The sequence below is a fragment of the Chiloscyllium punctatum genome, chromosome 8, assembly GCF_047496795.1.
Source record: "Chiloscyllium punctatum isolate Juve2018m chromosome 8, sChiPun1.3, whole genome shotgun sequence".
Classification (NCBI taxonomy): domain Eukaryota; kingdom Metazoa; phylum Chordata; class Chondrichthyes; order Orectolobiformes; family Hemiscylliidae; genus Chiloscyllium; species Chiloscyllium punctatum.
Genome location: NC_092746.1, coordinates 6,120,593 through 6,140,197, shown reverse-complemented (window position 1 = coordinate 6,140,197; position 19,605 = coordinate 6,120,593). Strand labels below are relative to the sequence as shown.

The 19,605-nt window shown below is 38.4% G+C and overlaps 1 protein-coding gene across 6 annotated transcripts in view; it reads left to right on the top strand.

Moving 5' to 3' along the window:
• Window positions 1–19,605, top strand: part of LOC140480351 (dual 3',5'-cyclic-AMP and -GMP phosphodiesterase 11A-like) — a 298,779-nt gene that overhangs the window by 223,237 nt on the left and 55,937 nt on the right. For all 6 annotated transcript variants that reach the window (XR_011961277.1, XM_072575100.1, XM_072575098.1 and 3 more), the window contains 3 exons: window positions 1,567–1,674; window positions 2,813–2,922; window positions 14,517–14,607. Coding sequence is in view for 5 of the 6 variants with exons in the window: in XM_072575100.1 (XP_072431201.1) it covers window positions 1,567–1,674; window positions 2,813–2,922; window positions 14,517–14,607 (309 nt within the window). In the remaining variant the exon portion in view is untranslated. The remainder of the gene's footprint in view (window positions 1–1,566; window positions 1,675–2,812; window positions 2,923–14,516; window positions 14,608–19,605) is intronic.

Genomic DNA, 19,605 nt, shown 5'->3' with positions numbered 1-19,605 from the left:
CCCTTAAGTAGACAGTTAATGTCCATTTCTGGACTGTATCCCACCATTGCTGGGATTCAACAGTAAGAAGGAGGGACTAGCATTTGATGTGTAATCCTGCAAGTTGAACTTTGCTTGCTGCTGGCCAGATAAAGGGGGAGGGAAGATGTTTCTTGCTGGACCAGCAGTGCTAAACAGAGGCCTTTCCCCACATTTATAACCCCGTTAATACCCCAGGTTAAAAGGGTATTAACATCGTAGCAGTTAGATACAAGTGCTAAGCCAATCAGAGGGTACTTAAGATATAACCACATCCCTGTGCAACTGGAGTCATATGTGCACCAAACTACGGACATTTCTTTCCATGAAAGAATGACGGGTTTGTACACCAATCAACAGTGGTTTCATTCAACTGTCATTAGGCTAACCTTTTTAAAATTCCAGATTTTTATTTATTGAAGTTAAGGTTCTATCACCTGCCATTGTGGGATTTGAATCCACTTTCCAGAGTATTTTCTACATTACCAATATATTCTCACTACTGCCTCCTCCCTGTGAGGCAGGCAAACTTTCATCCCTCGAGTTGTAAACTCACTGTTCATCTCTGTTCATGCACACTGTTCTTGACATCAATTCAGGTCTTTTCTTCTTTTCTCTTTGGTCTGTAAATACAAATAGTGGGTAAACATTGTACCATGTAATACTAGCATTTGAAAGCATTAGCATGTCCACGGGAAATTGTTTCCTTTCAGGTTTATCAAATATTTTAACTTGATTTTATTTTGAATGCTCCAGAATCTAAAATATGTTTCCAAACATTTCAAGTTATTATATACCCTGTGAACATACTAGTGGTCAGAGGAGGAATTCCAAAATTGTAGTTGCTAAAAAGAAATCCAAGGGGTTTATGAAGTGTTTCTTACTTCACCTATGATCAGAATTAAAGATTTCACTCCAGGCTGTGTGCTGTACTCTAAAAATAAAAAAAAATAAAGAACTGTGGATGCTGGAAATCAGAAACAAAAACAGAAATTGCTGGAAAGAATAACACATCTTGCAGCGTCTGTGGAGACAGATCAGAGTTAATGTTGCAGATCCCGTGACCCTTGATTAGATTAGATTGCTTACAGTGTGGAAACAGGCCCTTCGGCCCAACAAGTCCCCACCGACCCTCCGAAGAGCAACCCACTCAGACCCATTCCCCTACATTTGCCTCTTCACCCATCACTACAGGCAATTTAGCATGACCAATTCACCTGACCGCACATTTTTGGACTGTGGGAGGAAACCGGAGCACCCAGAGGAAACCCATGCAGACACGGGGAGAATGTGCAAACTCCACACAGACAGTTGTCTGAGGCGGGAATTGAACCCGGGTCTCTGGCACTGTGAGGCGCAACTTGGATCAGAAACGTCAACTCTGATTTCTCTCCACAGATGCTGCTAGACCTGCTGAGATTTTCCAGCATTTTCTGTTTTTGTTACTATACTTCAAATCTGTTTTTAAAGTGGAAAACAAGCTTGTTATGGTTATGTCTTAATTCTAATAAAATTAACCCATACACATAAATTTCTGACACCTTGCAGGTTCTGTGTCGCTGGCTGCTCACTGTGAGAAAAAATTACCGTGCAGTTCCATACCACAACTGGCGTCATGCATTTAATGTTGCTCAATGCATGTTTGTAATGATTACAGTAAGTCAGAAGATCTGTTTGATAGGTCCTGTTAAACAGACATTAATTAAGACTGTGTGTAAATCACAACATAAAGTAGGTGACACCAGTTAATGAAGAAATGATTAAGAGGGAAATTTCTTTATTTTCTCAGGCTTCATTTGATTCCAGTGTGTTGAAATAAATAATGATGGGTTTTGTATAAAAGGGACAATTTGATAAATGGGATGATTTTGCTTCCATAAAGATCTCTTAATTGACTGGATGAATTATAATTGGTAACTGCTTTAATAATTAGAACGTTTGAATTTCAATGATAACATCACCAAAAGTCACTAATAACATCGTGTATAAATAGATCACTGATGCTATGGGGATATAACAACTTAGCCATTCAGACTAAGCAAAATTCTCATATTAAGCTTCAAGTATTAAAATACAATTGATACAATTTGGCAAATTTTCTGAACTATGAGATTCAGTTTGTCACTTACGATTACTTTCCTTCTGTCACCAGTCCAACTCGTTTATCCATCTATCTCTGATGCACTATTATATATATTATTCTGACTTGTGATGGCTAACCTTTAAGTACTGATCCACATGGCACAACATTTTTAATTGAAATCTAATTTTATCTTAATTTCTAATTCTCTGGTTCTCTAACTTTACAGTTTTTACTTATGTGCAATATTCTCCACTAATGTGGACTAAAATCTGCTTGCCTTCATGGCAAATGCCATCATATCCTCATTAAACCTTATCTCCATATTGCTTTATCTCTATATCTCTGTTTGCACCTTTTTGACATTTCAAAGTGAAAGTGTATCTATATGTAAAATTAACACCATAGACAAAATAAAAATCTATTCCAGCCTACATCAAGGCTTGGAAAAGAGGTACATGATTATGATGGCTCGTTGTAGGAGACAGTTTTGAATTTGCTGGACAAATCCCATCGTTGGAATTGTTATTTGTGAATATCCAGGTTAGCGTGGTCCTGAAGAAAATTTCTGGAGTAGTGGAAAGCAAGATAATTTATTAAAATTACAAATTATCTTGCCTCCACAAATTGAGCCCTTTTGCCATCCCGTTGAACACAACTCAGGAATTATGCTGGTGAGCAAAAATATTAAAATTATGTCATATATTTCCTCAGACTGCTGATTTTCAGGAAATTCTGTCTGATATCGAAATCCTTGCTTTGATGGTGGGTTGTCTGTGCCATGACCTTGATCATCGAGGGACAAACAATGCTTTCCAGGCAAAGTGAGTGAAAAGATACCATCAGTGCTTCAATACCATATTAAATCAAAGCTAATAAGTACATTAAATCTGAATTTGCCATTTTGAATTCTGCTGTAACACACGTTTCATTAGCACGAATTCGCTATAACGCAATTGATGAATAGGGGACATTGTTTCTAAAGTGTGAACTTTTAAAATGTGTGTTGACTGTAGCGCGAATACACCACCAGCACTTTAAGTGCTGTGTCTAAAGTGTGATTTTTCTATAACATGGGGGTGCACAAGAACGCAACCATCATGTTATACCTTTCTGTTGTAACCTGCGCTTCACCAGAGCGGGATAATGAGAGATAATTGTAAAAATATATTTGGAGGTCAGTAAAATTTAATGTAAGGTGAGGCAGTCCCACTTAATTTAAATACGTTTTTCTCAAACAAATTACGTGCAAAATACAAAAGGTCCTTCACATTTACAAACCTTCTTTAGACTTTATTATGTGTTGTATGTCGAAATTGCTGTTGGGTTCTAAGATGCAAGAGGCATTGCATCAGTAGATTTTACTGCTAAAACAACAACCCATAATCTTCTGTCAAAGTAATGTTGAAACCAAAGATGCTTATTATTTATGCACAAATACAACAGCAAGTTAATGTGATGGCACTTCAGTGTGGAAATCCAAAGGTTGCTGACTGACATGCACCATTGTGGCAAGAGCGCCACAAAGCCTACCTCACCTTGCTATACCTCACTTTTGTAAAATGTGGAACAGAATGGAGTTTGCATAATAACTAAACTTGTCAAAAGTTCACGAGTCAATGGACATCTTGTCTATTTCTGTTTTAAGCATCTTTTTGATAGCATTGTAAGTGTTCATTACTTGTTATCAGCCTCTGGCACTGAAAACCAGTTATTACAGCTGTGTAGTCCCATTCCTCTTGGTTTTATATTGTTTTGGAAATTAAAAAAAAATTCGGAGGGTTTTTAAATTGGTCTTTTTTCCTCTTACTATAATGTTTCTTTCTCTCCTTTAAATTATATCTCTACAGTTGATTTGACATTGACTTCACACATTATAATTTACTTGTTCCCCCCCAATCAATGCACTATTAAATTCACTATCAACCCATGTGATTGGTTAAAGAGGTACATGGCTTATAGTCTTGATCAGGTCCTCAATGCCCAGTTTTTCTCATTAGCTTGCACTTCTGTCAACTTGCCATTCAAAAACACAAAAACCTAAACATGCACAGGCAAATCTCTTGATAAACATTGTTCAATTCACTGCTACAAAAGCTTATAACCCGGTCTACATGAGTAATTGTGATTGTGAAAATCTTGCTTTCCAAAGTACAAGACTTCAAACTCCAGTTCACCTAAAGGCTATAATTGATCTTCACTCTCTCTGTGCAATGACACATGAAATTGACTGTAATGCCCAATTTTTCAATACTTGGAAATTATAATCATGTGTCCATTGTTTCAAATCAATATCATGATAAATTAATTTCAATACAAATAATAGTAATTACACATATCTATTTTGTAATAGAATATAATAAATTAATATTTGAATTAAAATTGTGATGATGGCAGATTTTATTTGAAAGCCTATTTTCAATTCTGATTTACAGAGTAATATTGGGTCATTTCAGTTGTTATGGAGAATAGGAAAGAATTGGCTAAGGTTGGTATTGAGTTGGCAAAGAGACTATAATGTACTGTGGGGCATGGCTTTGTAGGGGAGGTGTATGGCTATAGCCATTGACCATGCTCTTCCAAATAGAACTGACCATTGGTGTGCTAAAACAAAGAGCCTAGTACCTGAACTGTGCCGAAAGAACCCTGCAGTATTTGGACATGCGAGTCCTGATTCATGGTAGTCTGCTGCATCCAGTGCAACCTGGCCATCATGTGGGCCGCGCTAGTGCTACAGTGCGAATAGCAAGAAACTCGGAAGCAAGTCGAGGGAGAGGAGGAGATAGGCAGGAGGCAACAATCTTTTCAGTTTTCCAGTAAAGATGTCTGCAATCAACTCATCTGGCAATGGCTTCACTGAGCACATTGCCAAATCCCTATTATACAACAGTCATACATCTAACTTTCCCTCTGTAATTGAGCACAACACCATCCTGTTGGCCACAATGCAGAAATAAAGAAAAAGCCCAGAAATCAACAATTTAAATGAACTTTATTCAATAAAAAAACTATCATTCCATATGAAAGTTAGCCAATCAGCCAGGTGCATTCACTTAGTGTCTGTCTTATAGGTGTGATTGAAAGGGGGCCTGTTATGGCACAGATGTATGGTCCCTACCCCTGATCCAGGAGGCCTGGGTTCAAGTCCCACCTGCTCCAGAGGTGTGTAATAACATCTCTGAATAGATTTACAAGGGGAAGGGAAAGGTGGGCTTGACTGTCCTAGTACATCTATCCCAGTATTTGCAGCTTTGCTGATAGAAGGTTACTGACTTTCAAGGAGGGAGCCTTTGAAAACAAAGTCCAACTCCTTTGGGTCTAAGAACCAGTCTTCAGACTACATCATCTTGGCATGTCTGGGCTCATAGGCTGGCAGGCAACAGTAACCAGTCAGTGGAGTGGCATGCTGGGAGGGTGAATGCTGTCATCATGGAAGGGATTGGTAGTTTTGTTTGTCACTGAGCCACTGCCATATTTTCCCAGAGTGTCACCTCAGTTACCCCAGTAATCATGAAGAAAAAACTGTTGGATTGTCATGAGAGTTTGTGAAAGCTCAGTGCAGCTTTGATATCTGTTGGCAGAATGGCAGCAGTTCAGGCCTGCATGACAGCAACGTGAGACTCAGTTTCCAATCCATTGCTCAGATGTTGGCTGCCTTTAGCTTATGTTGCAATGGAAGCAGAGCATGCACAGCAACATGCTAGGGTCTGTGCATGTTCTCATGGAGTTGGCCACAACTTGCACACTAGAAAGGAGAATGTTCAAATCTGCATTAAGCCCTGTGTCAAAGGCTGATGCTGGACTCCTTTATTCTCTGTGACAGTGACATTAGGACTTGTGTGTACACACCCATCAGTGTTTTCTGCACGCTGCCTCTTGCAATTCTGATCTGAGTCCTTTGCAACAAACCATGTATTGCCTGCGTTGCAATGAACAAGCAAGTTAGTTACACTTTGTGGGCAAAAGTGAGGACTGCAGATGCTGGAAACCAGAGTTTAGATCAGAGTGGTGCTGGAAAAGCACAACAGGTCAGGCAGCATCCGAGGAGCAGGAAAATCAACATTTTGGGCAAAAGCCCATCATCAGTAATTATCTTTTTGATCACTATGCCTGTTATCAGACCTGAGTTAATTACCTCATCCCCCTCCTCTTTAGTTTCATTGCCTAGTAAATGAATGGAGAGTGAGATCTTGACGTCATTTAGGATTTGTTAAACCAGAAATGTACATTTTTCTGGAATCAGTGTTATTTGTACTCACATTTTGCACCTCTTACCTGTCAGAGCATTTGTCATCGAACTATTGCAAACAATGATCTGTTGTTCAATTTACAGTTGTAAATAATTTACTTAATTGACATGTCAATCACACTTCAACGGATTTTAGTGAATGAGAAAGCTGCTGGCAAGAGTGATTGAGATTCTAACTGTTTCTAGTAAAAATCAGACTGTGAGGTCCTTTTTTTTCCCTGGTTAAACAATTATGAGACGTTAAAAAATAATGATGGTTGGGGAAGTTAGAACCAATGGATCCATTGGTCCTGTAATAACTCTTAAAATTCAATACAAACTTTGCTTTCTTTTATGTACACATTTTATTGGAGTTTGTTATAGCCAGAATATCCTGAAAAGCAGTAGCTTAAATCATTGTGCCTCATTCCTCCAGTGACAAATTTAGGCCAGAGTTTGCTGGTGAACTATTTAGATTCGACCTCGGAGAGCACTGCAGTTAGTTAGAAACTGTGCTGTCCAAAACAGATCCAGCCAGGTGCTGTGGTCAGACAGAGAGTAATATAACGGTCTATTTAATGTGTTCCATAAAAATAAGGGAGCTAACAATTCATTCAGTTTTCTTATTTTTCTATTCTAAAAATTGATCGGTGTAAATAGAGTCATAGTATTTTTATTTTGTTATTAATCTCTTGTTGCTCATCATCGTGACAGCTCAAATGGACATCAGAATGCTAAAACAAAGACTGCTCCATTGTTGTTGCAAATCCTGATGCCTGGTTAATTTCACTCTAACAATTTGTCTTGTCTGAGGTATCTTGTTTTTTTTTAATTTTAAACAAAGTTATTGCACTAAGTTAAAACTTGTTAGAAAGAGTAGTACCAAAACTATTGTCTCCTTATATACACCACCATATTCCCACATGTAATGCAGCAAAATAAATGGATTCTGAGGTCTGCAATGAAAGCAAAATCAAGATAATAGCTGAAATAATTCCAGGTGAATCCTTTTTTCCACCACGTTATACCAGTGACTTCATTCCTAATCTACTCAGGTAAGGTTATCATATTGACCTGACCCAATTTATAGAATCATAGAGCATAGAAACAGGCCCTTCAGCCCAACCCACCCGTGCCAACCAGGTTTCCTGAACCAAATTATTCCCATTTGCCTGCGTTTGGTCTGTAGGCTTCTTAACCTTTCCTATCAATGTACACATTCAGATGTCTTTTTAAATATTGTAACTGCACCCGCCTCTACCATTTTCTCTGACAGCTCGTTTCATATATACATCACTGTCTGTGTGAAAAGCTGCCCCTCAGATCCCTTTTAGATCTTTCCCCTCCTCACCCTAAACTTTTATGCCTTCTAGTTTTGGACTCCCCTACCCTTGGGAAAAGAGCTTGGCTTTTCATCTTATCATGTCCTTCATGATTTTATAAACCTCTATAGGCTCGCTCCTCAGCCTCCTAAACTCCAGAGAAAAAAAGATCCCAGCCTATCTAGCCTCTCCTTTTAACTCAAGCCTTCCAGTCCTGGTAATATCCTTGTAAATCTTTTTGCACCCTTTTCAGTTGAATATCATCTGTCCTATAATAGGCCAACCAGAATTGTACACAGTATTCCACCCAGCCAAATGTTGTGCAATTATTTACAAAATGCATTTCCAACAAGTTACTTGGAACAACTTATTTCCTGATAAAGGATAGACTAGTCTGAAAGGGATTTGTCCAATTCACCGAGGACTGATGTTAGGAAGCCTTTACATCTCCCATTAGTGGACATACACTTTAAAGTAAATCAGTTCAATTAGTTCATGTGTCAATAAATGCTTGAGAATGTGAATTCCTTTCAACATTGAATAACTCCTCCCTGAGGGAGACTCAGAAGCCAAAGGGTACTGTAGGATTGAACAGGACGGTGCAGAGGAGAGATCCTGTCACCTTCCTGATTCTCTCTGATTAAGTGCAAAGCAGGAAGACTTAGGAACAGTCTTTTTGCCTGGATGTCAACCAAGTCCCTTAAGTGGCCTCACTTTGCTGATGTTCATATTGAACAGCAGCTCCCAGAGACTGCACCATGTGGCAGGGAGTGTGGTGGGTAAATACCTGCTTGCTAGGAATTTCATCTAATGGAAACTTAAAATATATCATTTAAAGTAATTAGGAGAAAATGTCCACTATTTTCGAATACTTGGCAGCATCCAACATTATTAAATCTATGAATGCTTCTGTAATTAATTGACTGAGTTAAATAAATCAATTCTTCCCCTCCGAATTCGCTTCTCAGCAAGTGTGTAAGTGTTGGAGATCTGAATATTGTACTGATGAGCACGTGCCTAAGAATAATTGTTCTGATCTCATAACGTGAAAATGAGCCACCAAATGTGTAAAGAGAATGCTCAGGTTCGATTTGAATTAACTTGACAACTAGGTACTGAAGCAGGGGATCCAAACTCTGGGTGATTTGAAGCCATTTCTAACTGATTACAGTAATGTCTAGCCAACAAGCTCAATTACTATTAATCTAAAATTTTATTGGTTGGAGGAAAATCCAAATATGCTTGACTGTCAAAAGACTTGTTTTATTATTGAATTGAGCTTCAAGATTTCAATTAAAATGTTAGATTCAGTCAGTAAAAATGTTACCTTCAAGAATTCCTTTAAATTTAATACTTTAAATTTGGTGATCAAGATAGCAATATATTAAATATTTACCTTCAATAGAGACAATTTGACTGAATGACAGGGTACCAATTTTGATCACTCCCACACATCTGACCACTTCTGAGCCAGCTTATCCTGCAGTAGCGATTAATGAATCAATATCTTTGTACACTTGATAGCAATGACGTGGAGCTGTTCGAATTTTCTCAGCAAGGTGGAGTGGCACTAAAGTATCAGGAAATTAAAGCATGCCATGAGTAATCCTGAAATTTCCCTGCCAATAAGAAAAGTGTAGATGCCATAATATTATTGCACAGATGCTATCAGGAAATGCCAGGCCACATATTTGTAGTGATACTAACCATCCACATTTCATCTGGGATTTAAAAAAAATAATTAATTTTTTTCTTTAATGGCAGCAAACTGTCAGAGGTTAAACCTGTAAGAGAACAAAATCAATATTCTATGTTATCATAACTGATTTTTGTGAGTTTTGAGAAATTTTTATTTGATTTTTTATGTCCATCCAAAATTAAGGTTGGTTTAATATATTCCCTTGTATGACTAGATCGCATTTTATAAAGTAACGAAGTTTGTTTTCTTTACTCTTGCAATGTATTTGGATTATCATAAACAATGATCAAGCTGAACTGTAACTTGGTTATGAAAGCTGTGGAAAAGATGGCTGCCTTTGGAGTTGTGGTTTCTGTGCTGGAGGTTTGTGAAGGCATTTGCACAATTTTGGGTACATTAATGACAAATGAATCAATCAGTTCATCATAAAAGTAAAATCTTTTGACCAAATTCTAAAACATTCCAAAATAATCTTAAACTGATGTGTGTAAGCACTTAGACATTGTTAACTGAACACTAGATGGCTCCATACGTGGTGTAAGCACGCTTTCACAATTGCATTTCTCCAGTATTATTTTTGGATTAAAAACACATAAGATCTGCCAAGTCTAGCATCATCTTTGAAGGGAAAACCAGGGTTAATGTTGTTGAGTATTTCGAGTATTTTCTATTAAACAATTACACACCAGGTTATAGTCCGACAGGTTTACTTGGAAGCACTAGCTTTTGGAGTGCTGCTTCTTCATCAGGTGGTTGTGCAGCAGGACCATAAGGCACCGAATTTATAGCAAAAGGTTACAGTGTCATGAAACTGAAATGTATTAAACAAATTTGGATTGTTAGTATATATTTCAGCCTTATGACACTGTAACCTTTTGCTATAAATTCTGTGCCTTATGGTCTGCTGCACAACCACCTGATAAAGAGGTAATCCTTTCAATTAAACGTGTTGGACTATAACCTGGTATGATGTGATTTTTAACTTTGTCCACCCCAGTCCCAACACTGCCTCCTCCTGTTTATATTTCAGATTTTCAGCATCCTTACTATTTAGCTTGTACTTTCAGTCTTGCCAATAGTTTGGCAATATAATTGAGTTATTAGTTAATAGCACAGAAATAGAATGTTTTGTTGGGCATGTAACCAATTGTCCAATGTTTTTCCCATTTGTCCTTTTATCTGTAGAATCTGTTTGTGGGCTGCCTCTAGTCCTGTACCACCAGGGTAGCTGTTGTGAGTCTTCTCTTGCCAACACCTTTGCCTCTGTTTTTCCCAGATCTGTTTTTAACTGTGGTTCCAGCCTCAAGCTCTGTATTCCTACATTATCCCCTCACTCACTCCCCTCACCCAATCCTTCCCATTCAAATACTCATGCCGTTTCCTTTTGAAGGTTAACTATCAAAGGTGTTTTCACCACTCTTTTAGGAAGTGCATTCCAGATCACCATAACTTGCTGCATAAATGTTACTATCCTCTTGTTCTTTTATTTGCTCTGGTTCTTTTGCATGTTCTGTGTTCCCTAGTTACTGATCCTGCTGCCTGCTGGAAATAATTTATTCTTCTTCACTCTATTGGCACAGAGATTTTGAGAATTCTTTTTTAGTGCCCATATTCAGTATGTTTATATGTAACGAGTGTGTGTTTTCTTACCTACAGAGTGGTTATCCCAATTAAATAATTCCATCAGCAGGTTTTTTTGAGTAAATAGAAAGGTAGTTTCCTCTCACACTCTTAGCTCAGATGTTTGAAGTTTGATGCTTCCCATGCACACACAAAGTTTAAACACATAACAAATACAAATTGATTTTTCTCAGTCAAATGCTTATAGTTTCATAAATGAATTGATGCTTTAGTCGAAGTGAAGATCTTGTAAAGCAGGGAATTCTCAAATAAGGTGCAAAGTTTCTTGTGGGCACCTTTCTAGGAGGTTGGTAGTCTGGTGAATGCTACATTGAAACAGGGAGGGGGCAATCATTCTCCTGCTTTCAAGTTATCGATGTTTATGACCTTGATTGATTCAGCTGGAAGTCATCTCATCGATGGCTTTCTGAAGAGTAGTTTCTTGTTACTTTGAAGGTTGTCCCTTTCCCAAATAACATGGGTGGTTACATTGATTTATACATCCTCTGTTGTGGATTTCATACCTTCAGAGTTTAAGACAGCCACTTTATTTGTATTTGCAAGACTCATTCAGTTGATAATGCTCTTCTACAAACATAGGAACAAGTTACAAGTGTAGGCCACTTGATACTTGCAGCCATTCCACCATTCAATAAAATCATAGCCAATCCAATTTTAACCTCAACTGTATTTTGCTGCATATCTCCAGTAATCTATATCTTTTGGATATAGGCCTAGCCAACCTAGCCTTTACTTTGACAATTTGCTCAATCCAGGTATTGTCTGAACTGCGTTTAACACATTAACATCTTTGTATGCGTATGGTGACCCATACTGTACACAGTACTTTAGATGTGGCCTCACTAATACCCTGTATAACTGAAGCATAACCTCCCTGCTCTTGCATTCAATTAGAGTCATACAGCACTGAAGCAGACCCTTTGGCCATGCCAACCAGATTTGCTAAACTGAACTAGTCACATTTTCCTGCATTTGGCCCATGTCAATCTAAACCTTTCCTATCCATGTACCTGGGAGAAAGTGAGGACTGCAGATGCTGAAGATCTGAGTCAAGGATGTGGTGCTGGGAAAGCACAGCAGGTCAGGCAGCATCCGAGCAGCAGGAGAATTGACGTTTCGGGCCTAAGCCCTTCATCAGGATCATTTCTCCTGCTCCTCAGATGCTGCCTGACCTGCTGTGTGTTTTCCAGCACCACACTCCCCACTATCCATGTACCTGTCCAAATATCTTTTAAATGTTGTCATTGTAAATGCCTCTACTACTTCCACTGGTAGTTCACTTCATAGACACACCACCCTTTGTGTGAAAAAAGTTGATAATTACATTCTATTGGCTTTCCTGATTATTTGCTCAACCAGAATACTAATCTTTTGTGATTCATCCATGAGGCCATCAAGATCTCTCTCCATCACAGAGCTCTACAACCTCTCGCTATTTTGATAGCATGCATTTTTTTTTATTCTTTCTGACGAAATGGACAATTTCACATTTTCCCATATTTTGCTCCATTTACCCAGTCACTTAACCTATCTAATTATAGCTTCCTTCTGACCTCTTGACAACTTACTTTCCTACTTTGTGCCATCACCAACCTTAGCTACCATACCTTTGGTCCTTTCATCCGAATTATTTATAGAAATTGTAAAGAGTTGAGTCCCCAGCACTGACCCTTGTGCCGTGACATTCAGCCAGCCTGAAAAAAGACCTATTTACTCCTATTCTCTGCTTCCTGTTAGCAAACCTATCTTCTGTCCATGCCAATACGTTACCACCAACACCATCAGCTTTCAATTTTCGCAATGACCTTTAATGCAGCACCTTATCAAATGCCTTCTAGAAATCTAAATACAACATTTTGACTAGTTCCCCATTATTCACAGCACAAGTTACTTCTTCAAGAACTCTAATAAATTAGTTAAACAAGAGTCCTCTTTGATAAGGCCATATTAGCACTGCCTGATTACTTTGAACTTATCCACATGCCCTTTAACAAAGTCTTTACTAATAGCTTCGAACAATTTCCTTATGACAGATGTTAAACTCAACGGCCTGTAGTTTCCCGCTTTCTGCCTCCCTTTTTGAATGAAGGAGTTTTAATAGCTAGTTCCAATCTAAAGGAACTTCTGAATTGAATGAGTTTTGGGAAATTAAAGCAACACATTAATTATCTCACTAGCTACTTCTTTTAAAGCCCCAGGACAAAATCCATTAGGACCTAGGGACTTGTCAACTTGCAATTTCAATGATTTACTCCATTTGATTTCCCTGGTAACTGTACCAAGACTTACTTTGTTAACTGTGTTCTTTTTAAATATCTGAAGAAACTTTTTTTTATATTTTTGGCTAACTTTCTCTTGTACTCTAATATTTCCCTCCTGATTAATATTTAGTATTCATATGTTTTTTTTGTATTCTGTACAATCTTCTGACCTGTTACCAATCTTTGTACAATTATATATATTTTATTTGAATGTGATCCTATTTTTGGTGGACCCATCCTTTAGAGCTTTCTGCGATTTGTTAGAATATATCTATTCTGTGCTTTCTGGAATATCCCCTTAAATGCTTGCAACTGTATCTTTATTATCCAATGCTTTAATCTAAATTACTAGTTCATTTTATCTGGTTCTGCTTCCACAGCCTCATAACTGCCCTTATTTAAATTCAAGATAGTGGTCTTGAATCCACTCTTCTCTCCCTTAAACAGCATGTGAAATTCAGTCATTTTTTGCCTGCTTCTGTAACAAAGTCTCAGAAAACTGTCCCCAGTATTTGAACTGAGGTTTACCTTTCCTTGGAATGTTTGACAAAGTCACTGTAAATAGAGAGTAGAATCAATAATGTGCATTGTAGGAGCAAAACTGTATGAGCAAACTATTGCAACAGACACAAAAGTAGGAAAGGAATATAACTTCATCAGGAACGCAAGTTGCAAAAAATTAAATGAAAATCATGTCACTCTGCTTATTCCAAAAACTTCCTTTCATTTGAGTTTGTGTCTATTTGGATATTGCTCTACAGTTATGTCAGGGTGATCCCAATTGATGGAGAATTTTGGTTTTTCGATATTAGTGATTATATAGAATTATGAAGTATACAACAGTGAAATGGGTCATTAAGATGAATTGGTCTGTATGAGTGATTATGTTGTGCACAACCTTAAATCTGTCTGACCCATTGAGTTGATTTTGTAATCATTTGTGAAGTCCTAGAAGTACAATGGCATTCAACAGCATTATGTTACCCTACACTGCACTGTCCATTAGTACCTTTTCCTGAATAATTTAGCAAACTGCTGTAAACATTTAGCTTACTTTCAATTTTAAATTGGTAAGTGTGAAGAACTGTGAGTGAGAAATTTAACACTGATGAATTCTTCTTCTTTGTGCATTCAGATTCACTACAGCTACTGATTTAAAATTTATGATTTAATGAACCAGGAGATACATGTACTAACATGAATGCAATTGGCATAGCACTGTAGTTCTCACAGTCCCCACAGTTTTTACCATTTGCTTCTCTTCCAGGAGCGGATCAGCTTTAGCACAGCTATATGGTACATCAGCCACTATGGAGCACCATCATTTCAACCATGCTGTAATGATACTACAGAGTGAGGTAAGCACAGCAGAAGCACTGACTCTAGGCAAAAATGAAGAAAAAAAGGCCGCTATTTGCAAATGCAATATAAAGCGTAGAAGGGGTATCGGTTTTTAATAAACATGGTTGCTGAACTGCAAAATACCATGGTTTATAAATTATTGTTTTATGCATTTATAGCATGAGAATTTATAGTGTGGTAATTATTAAGCCTAACTTTAATACCAAATAGATATGCATGACTGCCTACTCTATGCAAAACCCTAGGAAAGCTTGAGTTTTATTACAAATGAAAGTTTATGCTTACGAGGATTCTTTAACGGGAATCAAGTTGATTAGTGCCACACAATTGGTTTGTTATCCAATAATTTATGCTACCACATCTTTTAGGAAAGCACAGTGTCAGATGAATTGCTTTCCCCATATACTAGTAATCTTTATTCATGTATGAAACAGTGATACAAGTTCTAAGCCATTACTTCTTACAAGTTGTAATTTAAATAGATATTTTTATTATTGAAATCTATGTGCAAATTTAACTGATAAGAAGAGCATTCATTCTCACTCAGAACTTCACTTCCATCATTGCAGTAATGCCCAATTTCCATTCTTGCACGCTGGAATTTTCAAGAAAGACATATTAAACAATCTTTTTTAAAAAACTGTTATTTGGGATCAACTTGGAGCTCCTCAAACCCAAAAACATGGCAAGATCTTTAAATCAGAATTGTGGGATGGCTGATCATTTTCAACAGTTTGTCAAATTTATGTAATAAGCTTGTCAGCAACCAGCAAGAAGTCTGCAATGTCGTCAAGTGATGTGAACATGGATGATAGAATCCCTTTTCATTTATTAGCTATGTTTAACTGGGAACTGAAAAAACTTTATTGCCAACCTTATTGGTCATGTGCAAAATGGTACAGGGGCAGAATCTTCACCCACTTCCCCTGACCCTGGAACAATATGGGCATTGGTAAGAACATGAGGAGTATCAAATTAGATCAGAACTGAGGAGCTTTCTGCTGTTGAGAGTAAAATGTCCCATTTTTAAGTCATGTATTCAATGGTGAGATGAGATTCTAGCTACTGAACAGCGATAGGTCTGTGTTCCTGCATTAATGTTCTCATTGTTATGTAATCTCATCTCATTGATAATGCAGTTTCCCAATCTCAAACCTGCTGGACAGATTCTGACATGAAAGTGAATGCGGTAACCTGGTCTCCACCAACCACAAAAATCTCATGACCCTTTCATGACAACTCATGGGCAGCAACCACAAACACCCCTTTTAGATCCAGACCTTCAAGTCTCTGTTGGCAAAGCAAGGCAGTAATCCTTCTCTATCTGTATGAGTGGGGTGAATACAGTGAACCCTGCAGGGCAGCTGTGGAATGCCAGTGATTGACCAGATGCATGGCTGACCTTTAATAAATGTTGCTGGTGCCAGTAATCCCAGAAGGTCCATGAGTTCTAAGTGGGACCACACAATGAGCAGGGTGTCGTAGAGTTACTGTGGACAGTTAATTAAGTGAGTTTGAGAAGATGTGGGTAGTTCTTCTATAACGTGATGGTTGCGTTCTTGTGTACTTCCGCATAATAGAAAAACATGCTGTAGAAACAGCACTTAAAGTGTTTGCGATGTGATCGCATTGCAGACAACACACGTTTTAAAAGTTCGCACTTTAGAAACAGTGTGCCCAATTTGTCACTCGCATTACAGCAAATTTGCGTTATGGAAACGTGTGTTCTGACAGAATGGCAACTGATTTGGATGTGAACATCGGAGGTATAGTTAGTAAGTTTGCAGATGACACTAAAGTGCAATGGGAGCTTGATCAGATAGGCCAATGGGCCGAGGAGTGGAAGATGGAGTTTAAGAATAGAATAAAATCCCTACAGTGTGGAAACAGACTCTTCAGTCCAACAAGTCCACACTGACCCATTCCCCTACCCTATTACACTACATTTCGCCTGACTAATGCCCCTAACCTACACATCCCTGAACACAATGAGCAATCTAACATGGCCAATCTACTTAACTTGGACTGTGACAGAAAAACTGGAGCACCTGGAGGAAATCCATGCAGACATGGGGAGAATGTGCAAACTCCACATACACAGTTGCCCGAAGTTGGAATTGAACCCAGGTCCCTGGTGCTGTGAGGCTGCAGTGATAACCACTGTGACACTGTGCCATCCTCATTAATTTAGAAAAATGTGAGGGCTGTGGTTTGGAATGGCAAATCAGGGCTGGACTTATACATTTAATGGTAAGGTCCTGGGAGTGTTGCTGAACAAAGAGACCTTGGAATGCAGGTTCACAGCTCTTTGAAAGTAGAGTCACAGGTAGATAGGATAGTGAAGAAGGCATTTGGAATGCTTTCCTTTATTGGTCAGAGCATTGAATACAGGAATTGGGAGGTCATGTTGTGGCTCTACAGGACATTGGTTAGGCCACTGTTGGAATATTGTGTGCAATTCTAGTCTTCTTCCTATAGGAAGGATGTTGTGAAATTTGAAAGGATTCAGAAAAGATTTACAAGGAGTTGGAGGATTTGAGCTATAGGGAGAAGCTGAATAGGCTAGGGCTGTTTCCCCTGGAGTGTCGGAGGCTGAGGGGTGACCTTATAGAGGTTTATAACATCATAAGGGGCATAGATAGGGTAAATAGACAAAGTCTTTTTCCTGGGGTGGGGGGAGTCCAGGACTAGAGGACATAGGTTTAGGGTGAGAGGGGAAAGGTATAAAAGGGACCTAAGGGGCAACTTTTTCACGCAGAGGGTGGTGCGTGTATGGAATAAGCTGCCAGAGGAAATGGTGGAAGCTGGTACAATTATTAGATTAAAAAGGCATCTGGATAGGTATATTAATAGGAAGGGTTTGGAGGGATATGGGCCAAGTACTGGCAAATGGGACAAGATTAGCTCGGGATATCTGGTCGGCATAGACGAGTTGGATTGAAGGGTCTGGTTCCATGCTGTACATCTCTGTGACTCTATGACCTGTAGTATGAGAAAAGTTGTTACGGCTTTTAAAGAGAAATTGTTTGTGAAACTCTTAAAAAAATTACACTTGGCAGAGTTCTGGAAAGATTTAGCCCTGTTTCTATAAGATACTCTGCATCTCATGCCATGATTTCAGTATTTACCATAATTGCTATTATAAATATCCTTTTTTAAAATCTGTTTCCACCTTTGCCCCAGGTTTCCATAAAAATCCTATCAGGAAACCTTGGTGAAAATTCAAGATGGCTCTTAGGGATCATGTATTTGAACTGAAGGTCTTCCTGTCATTCATCGTGTAACTAATTCTGTGTTTTTTATTCCCAAAATTGTACTCTCTCCACTTTGTTCACATAAGACTACTCCTTGCAATTTTTTGTCCATACTGACAACTGTGTCTTTGTGATATTTCTTGCTTCGTCAACCTGTTTGACAAATCCCCTACGTTAGTCATGTTAAAGAGAGTAGTTCATGTGTGGAATGAACTTCCAGGGGAACTGGTGGTTTAAAAGACATTTATATAAGCACATGAATAAGAAATATTTGAAGATCTGAACTAAGAAGAGCAGGTGGGACCAGTTTGGTTTGAGATTATGGTTGGTATGGACTTGTTGGACCAATGGATCTGTTTCTATTTGTATGACTGTATGAACAGTGGCCACTTCCCGGGGTTACACTGGGACATTTATCGGGGATTGTTATGCCATCCATGGAGTAAATGTGAGCAGGGTAGAGTATGAGGGAGGTGTGCATTGACAAGGGTTATGAGGAATTTTGGACCACAGATGAAAGAACAAAAGAGAACACTGGAACCGTGGGTTGGGTTGCGGGTGCATTCTTGGAATTTGAAGGGAGGTCTTTGTGCCCACAGAGCACATTAAGAAGGGAGACCCTCTCTGCTTAATAAAGGTCCATGCAGGAAAATCTGCTGAGCTCGCCACAGTGTGGGTTAAAAGTGGCTGTGGCTGGATGGGTCCCTCTGAGTGGGAAATGGTTGCATAAACAATGGATTCAATTTGCTTATTATCATGTTGCTCACCCAGCATCTCCCCCAATTACAGGCTGCTTGGTGGATTTAATAAGAAACAATATTGGCAAATAATAATGTGGAACAACCATGGAATCCATTAAAACAACATTCAGTTAGGTGTTGTAATATATGTTCTGCTAAAAGAGCAACCTAAACATGAGTGTAATCCAAGGATTTATAACGAAGTAAGTAACAACTGAGAGTCTGAAAAGAAGCACATGGTAAGTACATTGTTATGGACCTGGCCAGACCCCTCAAAACATTTCAAGAAGGTAGCCCAGATGCTAACTTTTGCTATTTGTTTTAAGAAAGTGCACAGTAGACATTCTAGGGGAGAATTAGCTGGTCAGACTACTTACTTTAAAAACAAAACAGAATTTATTTAAAAGATTGCTGAATGAAACATAAAGAACAGAAGACAGAATACCAAATAACTTATCCTGCCGGCTATCCCGACAAAACGATGCTGTTCCAAAATACTTGCAACAATCCCAATAAACACTCCGTGGCACAAAAACTAAAATTAAACAAAGAAACAGGCTTGAAGTTAGAGAGAAGAGAGAGTGGCAGCTTCTTGCACAGAATGCAGCTGAATTCAATTGACTAATCTAAACAAAGGCTAGTTCCTCAGCTAGCTGGCCGCTCCCCTTTGATTATACAGGTATTGTTTTAAGACTCGAAAGCCCTCGCAGTCTGTTAGGTGTCAACAAAACGGTCCCAATAAACTATCCAAACCCTGTTTAGTTGGAGCCTGGCCAATTATCCTCTCTCTGAAAAAAAACTCAAGGGCACTGTAATTTTAAAAAAGGACCAGCTTAGTCACAACATTTATAGCAGCAAAGTGCGTGGTTTAAAAAAAAGGAGATTAAGAGAAACATTTAAAAAGTCACAAAGGAAGCTAAAGAGGAGCTATACAATTATATTATTAAGGAATATTAAACAAACAGTAATACAGTATATATTTTACAGGAAGTAAAGCATA